The sequence below is a fragment of the Haliotis rufescens genome, unplaced genomic scaffold (assembly GCF_023055435.1).
Source record: "Haliotis rufescens isolate VD_foot unplaced genomic scaffold, xgHalRufe1.0.p SCAF_1, whole genome shotgun sequence".
NCBI lineage: Eukaryota > Metazoa > Mollusca > Gastropoda > Lepetellida > Haliotidae > Haliotis > Haliotis rufescens.
This window is the reverse complement of record NW_025963779.1, coordinates 2,080,707-2,097,249: the sequence shown is the minus strand read 5'-3', so window position 1 is coordinate 2,097,249 and position 16,543 is coordinate 2,080,707. Positions and strand designations below refer to the sequence as shown.

Below are 16,543 nucleotides of genomic sequence, written 5' to 3'. Positions count from 1 at the left end.
CTTGTGTTGTTGGTCACCTGCTTGTGTTGTTGGTCACCTGCTTGTGTTGTTGGTCACCTGCTTGGTTGTTGGTCACCTGCTTGGTTGTTGGTCACCTGCTTGTGTTGTTGGTCATCTTCTTGTGTTGTTGGTCACCTGCTTGTGTTGTTGGTCACCTGCTTGGTTGTTGGTCACCTGCTTGTGTTGTTGGTCATCTTCTTGTGTTGTTGGTCACCTGCTTGTGTTGTTGGTCACCTGCTTGTGTTGTTGGTCACCTGCTTGCGTTGTTGGTCACCTGTTTGTGTTGTTGGTCATCTGCTTGTGTTGTTGGTCACCTGCTTGGTTGTTGGTCACCTGCTTGTGTTGTTGGTCATCTTCTTGTGTTGTTGGTCATCTGCTTGTGTTGTTGGTCACCTGCTTGTGTTGTTGGTCACCTGCTTGTGTTGTTGGTCACCTGTTTGTGTTGTTGGTTCATCTGCTTGTGTTGTTGGTCACCTGCTTGTGTTGTTGGTCATCTGCTTGTGTTGTTGGTCTTCTGCTTGTGTTGTTGGTCACCTGCTTGTGTTGTTGGTCACCTGATTGTATTGTTGGTCACCTGCTTGTGTTGTTGGTCACCTGCTTGTGTTGTTGGTCATCTGCTTGTGTTGTTGGTCACCTGCTTGTGTTGTTGGTCATCTGCTTGTGTTGTTGGTCACTTGCTTGTGTTGTTGGTCACTTGCTTGTGTTGTTGGTCACCTGCTTGGTTGTTGGTCACCTGCTTGTGTTGTTGGTCACCTGCTTGTGTTGTTGGTCACCTGCTTGTGTTGTTGGTCACCTGATTGTGTTGTTGGTCATCTGCTTATGTTGTTGGTCACCTGCTCTATGTACCCTATAGGTTGCCCGATGTTCCTACGACTCAAGAGGTCGCGACTCGGTCACCAACAAAGGGTATGTGTTTCTTCATAATTGAATTACTTGCTCATATCTCAGGCTTGGCACAATAACTATTTCTGAACACTTGTACTAAATTCTTCTGTTCGGGATTCCAGGGCGCCATGGGTCACAGTGCCCGATGCTTGTTCTAAATGTCCGTGAAAATGTGGGACGGATAGTTTCAATGTGTGACCCGGTTGTTGTGGCATCGTACCCTAGTGACGTCCAATGAGGCTCTTGATGTCAACCACTGGGTGATTTGGCGCACACTCGATTATTACAATCACTCACAATCACTCACCTACTGACACCTGATGTTTGTCGTGATCAATAGACGAGTCTTCAGAAGAGCACCTTGATGGTATTACCATAGCTCAATTAATGGGAGACAATGGTTCGATCATCCTTCGTTTGCTTTGGTACTGGTCACACATTCGCTGTGACCTGGGCCCCGTCCCACAAAGCGATCTCAGCGCTCCGATGATCGTAAGCCTATGTTAAAGTATGGGATTTACGACTACCTTAGCGCTAAGATCGCTTTGTGGAACGGGCCCTGGCGGTAATGTCCGACAAGGTACTAAATGGCATTACCTACACCACAAAGTTGTATTCTAAAAACGTCCATGATGCCATCTTCTATTGTGATCGCCTTTCTGTTCGTGTCGAAGACCTAAAGACTCTGACGAGATGTGCCAGTTCTATTTGATGTACTACACCCCCTCCAGCGTGGAGATGTCGCAGGGGCACTGCAGAGCCAACCAACACCCTGGACGTGTGCAGGACCTTCCTGCCGTCTCGGAGGTCCCTCTGTCCCAAGCACCTGGACTGGACGTTCCTCTGTCCCCAGCACCTGGACTTGACGTCACCCTGTCCCAAGCACCTGCACTGGACGTCCCTCTGTCCCCAGCACCTGGACTTGACGTCCCCCTGCCCCAAGCACCCGCACTGGACGTCCCTCTGTCCCCAGCACCCACACTGGATGGTCGGACACGTGAGGAGCAGAACCATCAGCAGCAATCTACAAAATCTGCATCAGAGAAGAGCACAGTAAAGACGGGTAGTTGTCTGAACCACATTGAAATAATGAGCCCCTTGCTTTTTAAAGAAGCGACTGCATTGTATCTGGTGGTGGGATTCGCAAACTATGTTGCATGTGTGCCATCGTACCCAATCAGCGTGACGTGTCGTCCATGTTTCAACCAATGGTTTGTCAGCCCAGATTCGTCCACAGTCAACAAGCCGTTATATAGCTGGATCATTCGGCCGTTGTAGCTGGATCCATATGTCATTATATAGCTGGAACATTCCTGATTGCGGCGTCAATGAACAAAAAAACATACAAATGAAAACTTCGAAAAGGTAACGCTCACGCTATACCTGACAACATCGTATAAAATCATATTTTACATCCAAGCAATTTCGTAGATTTGAATCACACTTCTCTGAAAATGTTATCTAAGCAGTCTCTACTTCTCTGATTTAAGCTTTGCACAATCTGTGCCAAACCATGAGGTCAACGTAATGAACTGAACTTATAGTGCATTTCGTCGTTGTTAAGTAACAACTTTAACATTTCAACAGATACATCAGAGCATAATAGCATAAGAGCATAATATAAACGGCCTCTCTGTTCCACGTCTAAACAACAAGTAACTGTTGTATACAGACACATTTGACTTGTTGGGGGCCATTAGACTCGGTGATACAATATTTCTCAAGATTCTAACCATAGGCAAATGATCTGACTTCGTTCGAGACTTCACATATTACTCAAAAGGTACTGTAAAGGTGACGTTTCTGTACAGATCCTTTTACCGTTGTCAAGCAAGTCCGCTTGTCTCCACGGCGTACTGACGACCTATTCTCCAAATATGAACTTGTAGTGTCACGTGTTGGCTTCTTTCCAGTCACGCCAGTTGTTCCCCCTCATCCTTTGGTGATGGATGCCTCCTGGCCATCTGACCATCTGGCCTTGGGGCAAGTAGTGGGCGTGGCCACAGATAGGGACGGCAACGTGTACATCTTCCACAGGGGATCAAGAACGTGGACGGCAGGGTGAGTCGTTCTTTAGGTCATGACACATGCCAGGTTGGTATACAAGTGAACATATTTAAAAATCTCCCCGAGAATATCCGGGTTAGAAGCGTGTGGTAAGGGGCAACTAACAGGATCGGGTGATCAGACTCGCTGACTTGGTTGATGCATATCATCGTATTCCAGTTGCGTAGATGCTCATGATATCACTTACTGGCTTGACTGGTCCATACTCGATTATTTACAAATCGCGTTCATATAGCTAAAATATTACTGAGTGCAGCGTTTAACAACAAACAAACTATTTTAAAATCGGACTTCTAGCCGTGTTTTCCATCATTTTAGAAAGTATCTTCTATAAAGCTTGCTTATGATTTTGGGCCATTGCTCAACAGTACAGGTTTTGATGACGCGGGCTGATGAGTTCCGACGTTGGGTATTTATTGTAGAGAGTGCTGGTGCCGCCTCCCTTTGTCATGGTATAGCTTCCCCAAATATCATTGCAGAACCTTTGACAGAGACAACAAGATGCTGGCACCCACGCCTATCCAAGAGGATGTCATTCTGGTTCTGAACAGGCAGGGAAAACTGATCAGAAAGTTTGGCAGGAACCAGTGAGTACTTACGGTGTCCGGTCCACTACAGGCACTCATGTCCGGGGTATATAAGACTTTTGAAAGTGTCATCATCAGTGCTCCCCTGCTTTATTATTATTATCATTATTATTATTGTTATTATTATTATCATTATTATTACTACTACAACATACACTGGTACAGAGCAAACATTCACTTAAGCAGGGGACAATATCTATCTTCTTTTTTTCCAAACATGGAGCAAACATGTAATTTATTAGTCATTCAACAAAGCATTAAAGATTTGTCCTTTCTTCCACAGTGATGACACTATGGTTTACTCAGAACTCACGCTGTTTATGCTTCAGGTTCTACCTGCCTCACGGCATCGAGGTGGACTCACGGGGAAACCTATGGGTCACCGACGCAGGACTGCACCAGGTACATCACATTACGCTGTTATTGCTGTTCTGGTCATGTTATCATTCACATTGGATTACGAGTAACTTACTGTCGAAGTACGACGAGATGGACAGTTTAATTAATTCAGTTTTTTCGTTGTCAATAGGCACTATCACCGTAAGTTTTCAGCTTATGTTATGAGTGAAGGAGATTGTTTACACATTGTGACGATTGCATATATGTATGTAACAACATCAACGTTTGTATCGATGTATAACAATATATTGTGCATATCGAAGCTCTTGATAACGTCCACTTGGCTTTATAATCTCGGTTATTTAAAACATTTAACAGCTTTAATGTTAACATATGTTTTATATTGACTGCCTTATCAAATACAAAACATACTTTTTCCTGAAATCAGTCAAATTACGACAGACCTGGAACTAGAACTAACCTATGAGCTAGATGTGCAAAACTGTGTATGTTCCTATGCTTGCTGCTGAGGGTGGGTTGTGCCAGTCTGTACTGCACGTTATATAAGTTGGGTTCAACATCTGAAGTTGTTGCAAGTGATGTAAGCGTCATCTGTCCCCAGGTGATGAGGATCCCCCGGGGCGGCACGGTGCCCGACCTGGTCCTGGGGGAGCGGCTGGTGCCGGGTGATGACACGGGACACTTCTGTCAGCCCTCGGACGTCGCTGTCCTGGAGTCCGGGGACTTCTACGTGGCTGACGGGTCAGTGTCATACTGACCACGGGATCTTGCATGCATGTAAACCTTCATGTTTGTGTATTAATAAAAAGGACAACGGCCCTCCTGTAAAAACCGCAACCATCGCTTTTTCTAATGAAGTAAAACGTACCGGGGACTTTATGTCTCCCTGAATTCTCACGGATTTAATCATCCTTAGACAGAGAAACCTCGTTATCAAGAACACCTCCCCGAGGGAAGGGAGTTACGTGTCTATAAAAGTCCAGTTTCGCATTTTGGCTAACTAGGCTGGAATTAAATTTTGGCTGTACTAAGGAGTCTATGCACAGTCCAGTCAAAATCGCGTGACGAATCGATAAAACTGCCGTGATTAAGTCGGTCGATTGCAGGATTTGCAAATCATGTATACCGTCAAATGGGCGTCGACAGATATTTGCCAAATCTTTTTTCTTAATTAAGTTCTCACGATTTGATGCACTTCGCGAAGAAAGACCCGTTTTATAACAATATAAAGTATGACTATCGATCAGATCGTATGGACTGGGCGACGCCGTTATATTTGAAGCAAATGATGCAAGTGATATGAGAGGTGACATGACATGATGTGATATGATATGATAAGTGTTGTGGTGTGATATGATACATGAGGGGATATGATGCAATATGTTATGTGTATTATAGAAATTGGGTAAATACTGTTTTTTAGTGTACATATTATATGGCTTGCGGTCGTCCAGTGTTGAATACATTTTGATTGATTGATATGATATTAATTGGCATGGAATGACATGGCATTATATGGTATGATATGATAAGATATGATGGGACAAGCTATGAAATGGCTAATGTGTTGTTTGATATGACATGTTGAAATGTGATATAATATAGGGGTGATATATGGAACGATGGTATGTATGGTATGTTATGATATGATAATGGTATATGAAATAATACTATATAGTATGATTTTATAATAATGATACAATATGATATGATGTTATAGAATATGTTGTGATATGGTAAAATAGAAATTATGAAATTACAGGGTATGGTATTGTACTGTATGTGTGAAATTATGTGACTGTGTTGAGATGCGATGTGGAATGACGTGAGGTGATTTGGTGAGATATGTACATAAATTGTATAAAATTGTATATTCTTCAAATTGTACTATAGGCCTGTGGCCTCTTCAGTACGTGAAATAAAGATTGATTGATTGATATGAGAGGTAGAATCCGATTGGTTAATAGGATGGACTTGGAAGGGAGACAACTCGCAATAGTCACTGGTGGTGCTACGATCGAGCCCTGAAATTCCAGCCTAGTTCGGCAAAGGAAGATTTTTTAAGGACGGTACTGTTCTCAGCGACATTGTGACACATTTTCGGGTGAACGAATTATGAGCATTACTAAACAGGAAGTGCCAGTCTACAGGGGTCCGGACTAAGACCAAATAGGCGTCCGTGCATTTAGGTACCATCGAGAGTACGCACAGGCAAATGTGCATCTTGTTACCGGGTTTGAAGACATTTGTTTCCTGATTCTGTTTCAGGTTTTGTAATGGCCGGATAGTGAAGTATTCCAGCAATGGCACGTTCCTGACGCAGTGGGGCCGACCCGCCGACACCGACGACGGAGGAAAGTGTTGCTGTGAGTATATGTGTCCCCGTCCCTGACGCAGTTGGGCCGACCCGCCGACACCGACGACGGAGGAAAGTGTTGCTGTGAGTATATGTGTCCCCGTTCCTGACGCAGTTGGGCCGACCCGCCGACACCGACGACGGAGGAAAGTGTTGCTGTGAGTATTTGTGTCCCCGTTCCTGACGCAGTTGGGCCGACCCGCCGACACCGACGACGGAGGAAAGAATTGATGAGAGTATATGTGTCACCTTCCGGTCGCGTAGATCGATGGATAAAACATATCTTTTGACGGCACCAATTCGGGTTTGATTCGTTTTGTGGGTACATCACATGAACCATATTATTGTTGTCAGCTGATGTGACAACCCACTGACATTCACTGTTAAAACTGTCATTCACTGTCAGTAATTTGTTCACTACATATTCTAGGCACACGGGCACCTTGAACACGCAGGTTTTAATCAATCAGAAACATCCCTGTGCCATCTGGAAAATGCAAAGAATGTACAGGCCCGTTCTGAAAGACGTCATCATTATGACGTTGTCAATGCATTTTGCAGAGGTTGCGTCCTTTAATCGTGCAAGGATATGCGCTGATCGTTGAATCAAATGGTTAATTTCTCGCTTCGTCAGCATCATTCCTGTGCTCATCGGTTTCACCCAAGTGCCACATGTGTACATGTACACCCCATACATTAATGTGCCACATGTGTACATGTACACCCCATACATTAATGTGCCCCATGTGTACATGTACACACCATACATTAATGTGCCCCATGTGTACATGTACACCCCATACATTAATGTGCCCCATGTGTACATGTACACCCCATACATTAATGTGCCACATGTGTACATGTACACCCCATACATTAATGTGCCACGCTGTGATATAACTCAAAACGGATTAAAAGTCTTCCTTTTCAATTATTTGCCGCTATTTCCAATTCAGACTGCAGTGTATTAACGTCATAAGATTGTCGTGGAAGAGAGTTGCGGCAAAGTGATGTTGATGGAATCAGGGCCCCGCTTCACGACAGTACTAGCGCTGTGGTCGCTTTGTGGCTCGGACCTCACTCGTTATGATCCGGGTTAGAATAGGTCTTCAGCAACCCATGCTTGTCTTAAGAGACGACTATGCTTGTCGTAAGAGGCGACTTATGGGATCGGGTGGTCAGTCTTGCTGACTTGGTTGATGCCTGTCATCGTATCCCAATTGCGTGGATCGAAGTTCATGATGTCAATCAGCGGATTGTCTGGTCCAGGCTCGATTATGTACAGACCGCCGTCATATAGCTGGAATATTGCTGAGTGCTGCGTTAAACAACAAACAAATGGATCGGACATAGCAGTACATGAACGTTGTTTGTTTTTTATGGTTAAAGGAATATGACCATTCATGAAGTCATGTTTCAGGTGGCGAAGAGTTGCCGGGGGTGTTTAACATGGTGTCCAGCATCACGGTGGCCGAGGACCGGGGTCTGGTCTGTGTGGCAGACTGCATGCACGGCCGGGTACAGTGCTTTCATCTGGATGGGCGTTTCAGCTTCATCATCAGCAGTGAAGAGATGGGGCCGTATGTGCTGGCCACAGAATACTGCCCCCTTCATGGTGGGAATGTGTAAAAACTGTACCTTAAACAAGTGTTACCCAAGATTTACATGTGTCAAAGAATGGGCTTCCCCCAAACCATTATTGCAAAGGTTTTTATTTAAAGATTCAAAGAGAAAAGGCTCACTGTCATGAATGTTTACGAGATGGTCTTGATTGGAGTCGTTTTATTAAGAATTTAAATATTTAATTTGGAAACTAAGGATTTAGTTGTGTAGTTTCTGAGGACCTAGTTGTCAAAGAGTTAGTTTATCAGCTGCCTTTATCTCCAAGATAAACACGATTAGGATCCCAGTACGCCCAGCTATGGTTGGATTTTACGGAAGACATTAAGCTGAAGAAAATACGTTGAATTAGTATTGAAATTGGGGTAAACCCAACCCACCAGGGTTGTCATCTAAGAACATTATGAATAAAGGATTAAGACAGATATAAAACTCTTTCACGTTCTTTAGTCACATATTGTGTATTTCGTTGTAGGTGGCGTCCTGTTTGTCGTGAATGGGCATACATCGGGTGACCAGAAGGCGACAGTCCATGGAGTCACAGTTGCCATAGATACGGGGGAAGTGATGCAGCAGTGGAATGTCCCTGATGTAAGCTGCAAACTCACCCCCGAACCACGTGTCCCGTCTCCCCATCCAACCCCATCCCAACTAGTCCCTTATTTCGATTTGGGGTGGATAAATCCCACAGGATATGCTGTATCTGAGGTAACAGGGTCTTACTTGTAAATGATAGCATCAGAGGTCCTACAAAACCATTGCCATCATCGTCCCGAGGCAAGAGAGATAACTTACAAGAAAATTCAAGTTTCCAACCTTGCCGAACTGGGCTAGAATTATGGAGTTGGGACTATCGAGTTAATCTAAATCGCGTAACGAAATCGAAATCCGGTTCGTAAACAGGTCGACTGCAGGACTTGCAAAGCATGTGCACCGCCAACTCCGCGTCAACTGATATCTTAAAATCTTCTTATGTTTTTAATGAAGGTGCTCACATAATTTAATGCATTTCGGGAAGTTAGACTCGTTTAACTATAATACAGATTGATTATCGATCAAATCGTGTTGACTGGGCTCCGCCATTTTGTTTGAAGTAAATGCAAGTGACATGAGAGGTGAAATCTGATTGGTCAATAGGAGGGACGTAGAAGGGACATAACTCGTAATAGCCCGGTGGTGCTACGATCGAGCCCAGAAATTCCAGTTCTGCAAGGATGGAAAATTCACTTTTACAGTCAATTAACTCCCTTGCCTCGGGAAGATGAATTGTCATGTGACAGCTAGCTCAACTATCTCTATTCTTTTATGACACACTGACACCATCTTGTTTCAAGTTACACAGAGCACAAATGATGTAACGGTCGACTCCACGGACCAGGATGTGACATTTGACTCCACGGACCATGATGTGACAGTTGACTCCACATACCACGATGTGACAGTTGACTCCACGGACCAGGATGTGACAGTTGACTCCACGGACCACGATGTGACAGTTGACTCCACGGACCACGATGTGACAGTTGACTCCATGGACCAGGATGTGACAGTTGACTCCACGGACCACGATGTGACAGTTGACTCAACGGACCACGATGTGACAGTTGACTCCACGGACCACGATGTGACAGTTGACTCCACGGACCACGATGTGACAGTTGACTCAAAGTACATCGATGTGACAGTTGACTCGTAGGACCACGATGCGACAGTTGACTCCACAGACCACGATCTGACAGTTGACTTCATGGACGATGATGTGACAGTTGACTCCAAGGACCAGGATGTGACAGATGACTCCATGGACCACGATGTGACAGTTGACTCCACGGACCACAATGTGACAGTTGACTCAATGGACCACGATGTGACAGTTGACTCCATGAAACATGATGTGACAGTTGACTGCATGGGCCATGATGTGAGAATCAACTCCAAGGACCACGGTGTGACAGATGACTCCATGGACCACGATGTGACAGTTGACTCCATGGACCACAATGTGACAGTTGACTCCATGGACTACGATGTGACAGTTGACTCCAAGGGACCATGATGTGACAGTTGACTCCAAGGACCAGGATGTGACAGTTGACTCCACGGACGATGATGTGACAGTTGACGCCAATGACCACGATGTGACAGTTGACTCCAAGGACCAGGATGTGACAGTTGACTCCAAAGACCATGATGTGACAGTTGACTCCAAGGACAACGATGTGACAATCAACTCCATTGACCACGATGTGACAGTTGACTCCATGGACCATGATGTGACAGTTGACTCCATGGACCACGATGTGACAGTTGACTCCATGGACCACGATGTGACAGTTGACTCCAAGGGACCACGATGAGACAGTTGACTCCACGGACCACGATCTGACAGTTGACTTCATGGACGATGATGTGACAGTTGACTCCGAGGACCAGGATGTGACAGATGACTCCATGGACCACGATGTGACAGTTGACTCCATGGACCATGATGTGACAGTTGACTCCATGGACCATGATGTGACAGTTGACTCCATGGACCATGATGTGATGGACCATGATGTGACAGTTGACTCCAAGGACCACGATGTGACAGTTGACTCCATGGACCACGATGTGACAGTTGACTCCATGGACCACGATCTGACAGTTGACTCCATGGACCATGATGTGATGGACCATGATGTGACAGTTGACTCCACGGACCACGATGTGACAGTTGACTCCATGGACCATGATGTGATGGACCATGATGTGACAGTTGACTCCACGGACCACGATGTAACAGTTGACTCCACGGACCACGATGTGACAGTTGACTCCAAGGACCAGGATGTGACAGTTGACTCCACGGACCACGATGTAACAGTTGACTCCAAGGGACCACGATGTGACAGTTGACTCCAAGGGACCACGATGTGACAGTTGACTCCACGGACCACAATGTGACAGTTGACTCCACGGACGATGATGTGACAGTTGACGCCAATGACCACGATGTGACAGTTGACTCCACGGACCAGGATGTGACAGTTGACTCCAAAGACCATGATGTGACAGTTGACTCCAAGGACAACGATGTGACAGTCAACTCCATTGACCACGATGTGACAGTTGACTCCATGGACCATGATGTGACAGTTGACTCCACGGACCAGGATGTGACAGTTGACTCCACGGACCAGGATGTGACAGTTGACTCCATGGACCACGATGTGACAGTTGACTCCATGGACCACGATGTGACAGTTGACTCCAAGGGACCACGATGTGACAGTTGACTGCACGGACCACAATCTGACAGTTGACTTCATGGACGATGATGTGACAGTTGACTCCGAGGACCAGGATGTGACAGATGACTCCATGGACCACGATGTGACAGTTGACTCCATGGACCACGATGTGACAGTTGACTCCATGAAACATGATGTGACAGTTGACTGCATGGGCCATGATGTGAGAATCAACTCCAAGGACCACGGTGTGACAGATGACTCCATGGACCACGATGTGACAGTTGACTCCACGGACCACAATGTGACAGTTGACTCCATGGACTACGATGTGACAGTTGACTCCAAGGACCAGGATGTGACAGTTGACTCCACGAAACATGATGTGACAGTTGACCGCCTTGGCCATGATGTGAGAATCAACTCCATGTACCACGATGTGACAGTTGACTCTGAGGACCACGATGTGACAGTTGACTCCACCGACCACGATGTGTCAGTTGACTCGTAGGACCATGATGTGACAGTTGACTCCAAGTACCACGATGTGACAGTTGACTCCATGGACCACGATGTGACAGTTGACTCCATGGACCACGATGTGATGGACGATGATGTTACAGTTGACTCCACGGACCACGATGTAACAGTTGACTCCACGGACCACGATGTAACAGTTGACTCCATGGATCACGATGTAACAGTTGACTCCATGGACCATGATGTGACAGTTGACTCCATGGACCATGATGTGATGGACCATGATGTGACAGTTGACTCCAAGGACCACGGTGTGACAGTTGACTCCATGGACCACGATGTGACAGTTGACTCCATGGACCATGATGTGATGGACCATGATGTGACAGTTGACTCCACGGACCACGATGTGATGGACCATGATGTGACAGTTGACTCCACGGACCATGATGTGACAGTTGACTCCATGGACCATGATGTGATGGACCATGATGTGACAGTTGACTCCAAGGACCACGATGTGACAGTTGACTCCAAAGACCATGATGTGACAGTTGACTCCAAGGACAACGATGTGACAGTCAACTCCATTGACAGCGATGTGACAGTTGACTCCATGGACCATGATGTGACAGTTGACTCCATGGACCACGATGTGACAGTTGGCTCCATGGACCACGATGTGACAGTTGACTCCATGGACCACGATGTGACAGTTGACTCCAGGGGACCACGATGTGACAGTTGACTCCATGGACCACGATGTGACAGTTGACTCCATGGACCACGATGTGACAGTTGACTCCATGGACCACGATGTGACAGTTGACTCCATGGACCACGATGTGACAGTTGACTCCAGGGGACCACGATGTGACAGTTGACTCAAAGGACCAGGATGTGACAGTTGACTCCACGAAACATGATGTGACAGTTGACCGCCTTGGCCATGATGTGAGAATCAACTCCATGTACCACGATGTGACAGTTGACTCTGAGGACCACGATGTGACAGTTGACTCCACCGACCACAATGTGACAGTTGACTCGTAGGACCATGATGTGACAGTTGACTCCACCGACCACAATTTGACAGTTGACTCGTAGGACCACGATGTGAAAGTTGACTCCATGGACCACGATGTGACAGTTGACTCCATGGACCACGATGTGACAGTTGACTCCATGGACCATGATGTGATGGACCATGATGTGACAGTTGACTCCACGGACCATGATGTAACAGTTGACTCCAAGGGACCACAATGTGACAGTTGACTCCATGGACGATGATGTGACAGTTGACTCCACGGACCATGATGTAACAGTTGACTCCAAGGGACCACAATGTGACAGTTGACTCCATGGACGATGATGTGACAGTTGACGCCAATGACCACGATGTGACAATTGACTCCACGGACCAGGATGTGACAGTTGACTCCACGGACCAGAATGTGACAGTTGACTCAACGGACCAGGATGTGACAGTTGACTCCACGGACCACGATGTGACAGTTGACTCCATGGACCACGATGTGACAGTTGACTCCAAGGACCATGATGTGACAGTTGACTCCAAGGACCACGATGTGACAGTTGACTCACAGGACCATGATGTGACAGTTGACTCAACGGACCACGATGTGACAATTGACTCCACGGACCACGATGTGACAGTCGACTCCACGGACCAGGATGTGACAGTTGACTCCATGGACCACGATGTGACAGTTGACTCCAGGGACCACGATGTGACAGTTGACTCCATGGACCAGGATGTGACAGTTGACTCCAAGGACCATGATGTGACAGTTGACTCCAAGGACAACGATTTGACAGTCAATTCCATGGACCAGGATGTGACAGTTGACTCCATGGACCACGATGTGACAGTTGACTCCATGGACCACGATGTGACAGTTGACTCCACGGACTACGATGTGACAGTTGACTCCACGGACCACGATGTGACAGTTGACTCCATGGACCACGATGTGACAGTTGACTCCATGGACCACGATGTGACAGTTGACTCCAAGGACCAGGATGTGACAGTTGACTCCATGGACCAGGATGTGACAGTTGACTCCCAGGACCAGGATGTGACAGTTGACTCCGCGGACCACGATGTGACAGTTGACTCCACGGACCACGATGTGACAGTTGACTCGTAGGACGACGATGCGACAGTTGACTCCAAGGACCAGGATGTGACAGTTGACTCCAAGGACCACGATGTGACAGTTGACTCCACGGACCATGATGTGACAGTTGACTCCACGGACCACGATGTGACAGTTGACTCGTATGACCACGATGCGACAGTTGACTCCACGGACCACGATGTGACAGTTGACTCCATGGACCACGATGTGACAGTTGACTCCATGGACGATGATGTGACAGTTGACTCCATGGACCATGATGTGACAGTTGACTCCATGGACCATGATGTGACAGTTGACTCCATGGACCACGATGTGACAGTTGACTCCATGGACCACGATGTGACAGTTGACTCCATGGACCACGATGTGACAGTTGACTCCATGGACCATGATGTGACAGTTGACTCCATGGACCACGATGTGACAGTTGACTCCACGGACCACGATGTGACAGTTGACTCCACGGACCACGATGTGACAGTTGACTCCAAGGACCACGATGTGACAGTTGACTCCACGGACCATGATGTGACAGTTGACTCCACGGACCACGATGTGACAGTTGACTCGTATGACCACGATGCGACAGTTGACTCCACGGACCACGATGTGACAGTTGACTCCATGGACCACGATGTGACAGTTGACTCCATGGACGATGATGTGACAGTTGACTCCATGGACCATGATGTGACAGTTGACTCCATGGACCATGATGTGACAGTTGACTCCATGGACCACGATGTGACAGTTGACTCCATGGACCACGATGTGACAGTTGACTCCATGGACCACGATGTGACAGTTGACTCCATGGACCATGATGTGACAGTTGACTCCATGGACCACGATGTGACAGTTGACTCCACGGACCACGATGTGACAGTTGACTCCACGGACCACGATGTGACAGTTGACTCCGCGGACCACGATGCAACAGCTGACTTCATGTTGTTGCATGTTACACAGGGGCTACAGAACCCCCACGATGGAGTTGACTCCATGGACCACGATGTGACAGTTGACTCCACGGACCACGATGTGACAGTTGACTCTGGAGATCACGATGTAACAGTTGATTCCGTGAACCACGATGCGACAGCTGACTTCATGTTTTCGCATGTTACACAGGGGCTACAGAACCCTTACGATGGAGTTGACTGCATGGACCACGATGTGACAGTTGACTCGTAGGACCACGATGTGACAGTTGACTCCAAGGACAACGATGTGACAGTTGACTCTGGAGACCACGATGCGACAGCTGACTTCATGTTTTCGCATGTTACACAGGGGCTACAGAACCCCCACGATGTGACAGTGGACTCCGCGGACCACGCTGTGTATGTGGGAGAACTCGATCCCCACAAAGTCTGGCGCCTCAGCATGGATTCTCGTAAAGAAACAGGTACCTCTATATTATATGTTTGCGGATTATCTAAATGCCCTAGATATGGTCTCATGTAAGTTTACTCTGTAATTCCAAAAAACCTTGATATATACAGAACATTGCATGTGTGTACGCTTAATCTGAAAATTTTGTTATTAAGCTAGAGTTGTCATTCCTGACAAGGGGAAGGAGAATCACGTAACCCTGGTCGTCGTGGCTGTGTTGATAACGTTGCCGGTTGTCTGTGTCATCACTGGCCTCATCGTCAGCAGATTCATGGAATCAGGTAGAACACGGACATATTGCATACATATACTAGCTATTGGTGGCCTGCTCAATGGACAGTAACGTGTTAACGAATACCTCCACTAACTGTACAAGTGACTGCCATAGTAACGGACTGTTTTACGCTGTCAGCTGTTTTATGTCATTAATCTGTATGACAAATTGCACTCATTCAGAACAAGCGCAATTTTTTTACACAATATACTTGCACTGCAACCTGTCGAGAGAGAGAGAGAGAGAGAGAGAGAGAGAGAGAGAGAGAGAGAGAGAGAGAGAGAGAGAGAGAGAGAGAGAGAGTATATATTCATGATGTCTACCATGAAATATCTAACCACTGGTCGATAAAGTGTTCACGGTAACAACGATCGTTCGTTCATTATCAATTTTGCTATTTTCAATATTTAACTTGTATATTTCTTTCAGGTACATTATCCTGTTTCCGGGGCCGGAAATCTTTCAATATGCTTGGGACGTCTCACCAAGGGTTCACACTGTTGTCCAGTGAAGACGATGACTTCTGTACTGGGGAGGACTGACTACATGTAATAAACACACGATAACCCTCCATTCATGTTGACAGTTTATCCTTGGTGTCATTTATCGAATTTTTACGCATGTCCAGTCTATGATGCCTGGTAGCGGTTGTATTTGGCACCGCATGTGTCACACGTATTCAGTCACTTCTTGTACGGGACATAGACCTCTTTTAACATTTATGCATGACCCCAAGGTCAAACTCCAGACAAGGTTTTACACGAGGCAACTTTGAAGATATAAATTTCGAAACAATTTTGCGAGAGAACTAGGCCTAGCCAAGCGGGATCAGTAGCCATATATGTGCTTGTAGACCTCTGCGGCTTGAAACCTTTCCCACAAATAAAAATAGTTGGATTTAGGCGAAATATGTATGAATTGTTACCTTGGCGATGTGTGTACATCTGACTAAACTTCTTAATGTTATGACAGAACAGGCCGACTGTCAACAACGTCTGAAAAGAGGCCGTGACGTCTCATAGACTAGGGTAAGAGTAGCTTCCCTTTGACAAAGGGCAGTTACTCTGGCGGACAGACCTATGGATTGCCGCAAAAGGCAAGTAAAAACAATTGTT

General features: G+C 46.5%; 1 protein-coding gene across 1 annotated transcript in view; it reads left to right on the top strand.

The window, feature by feature from the left end:
* LOC124146994 overlaps nucleotides 1-15,999 on the top strand; it is a 68,126-nt gene extending 52,127 nt beyond the window's left edge. Inside the window, exons 35-46 of the mRNA XM_048382967.1 lie at nucleotides 854-906; nucleotides 1,560-1,948; nucleotides 2,799-2,946; nucleotides 3,432-3,539; nucleotides 3,869-3,941; nucleotides 4,501-4,640; nucleotides 6,168-6,265; nucleotides 7,676-7,870; nucleotides 8,351-8,466; nucleotides 15,053-15,167; nucleotides 15,310-15,435; nucleotides 15,858-15,999. Coding sequence (XP_048238924.1) covers nucleotides 854-906; nucleotides 1,560-1,948; nucleotides 2,799-2,946; nucleotides 3,432-3,539; nucleotides 3,869-3,941; nucleotides 4,501-4,640; nucleotides 6,168-6,265; nucleotides 7,676-7,870; nucleotides 8,351-8,466; nucleotides 15,053-15,167; nucleotides 15,310-15,435; nucleotides 15,858-15,970 — 1,674 coding nt within the window. The 3' untranslated portion in view covers nucleotides 15,971-15,999. The remainder of the gene's footprint in view (nucleotides 1-853; nucleotides 907-1,559; nucleotides 1,949-2,798; nucleotides 2,947-3,431; nucleotides 3,540-3,868; nucleotides 3,942-4,500; nucleotides 4,641-6,167; nucleotides 6,266-7,675; nucleotides 7,871-8,350; nucleotides 8,467-15,052; nucleotides 15,168-15,309; nucleotides 15,436-15,857) is intronic.
* The last annotated feature ends 544 nt before the right edge of the window (nucleotides 16,000-16,543 follow it).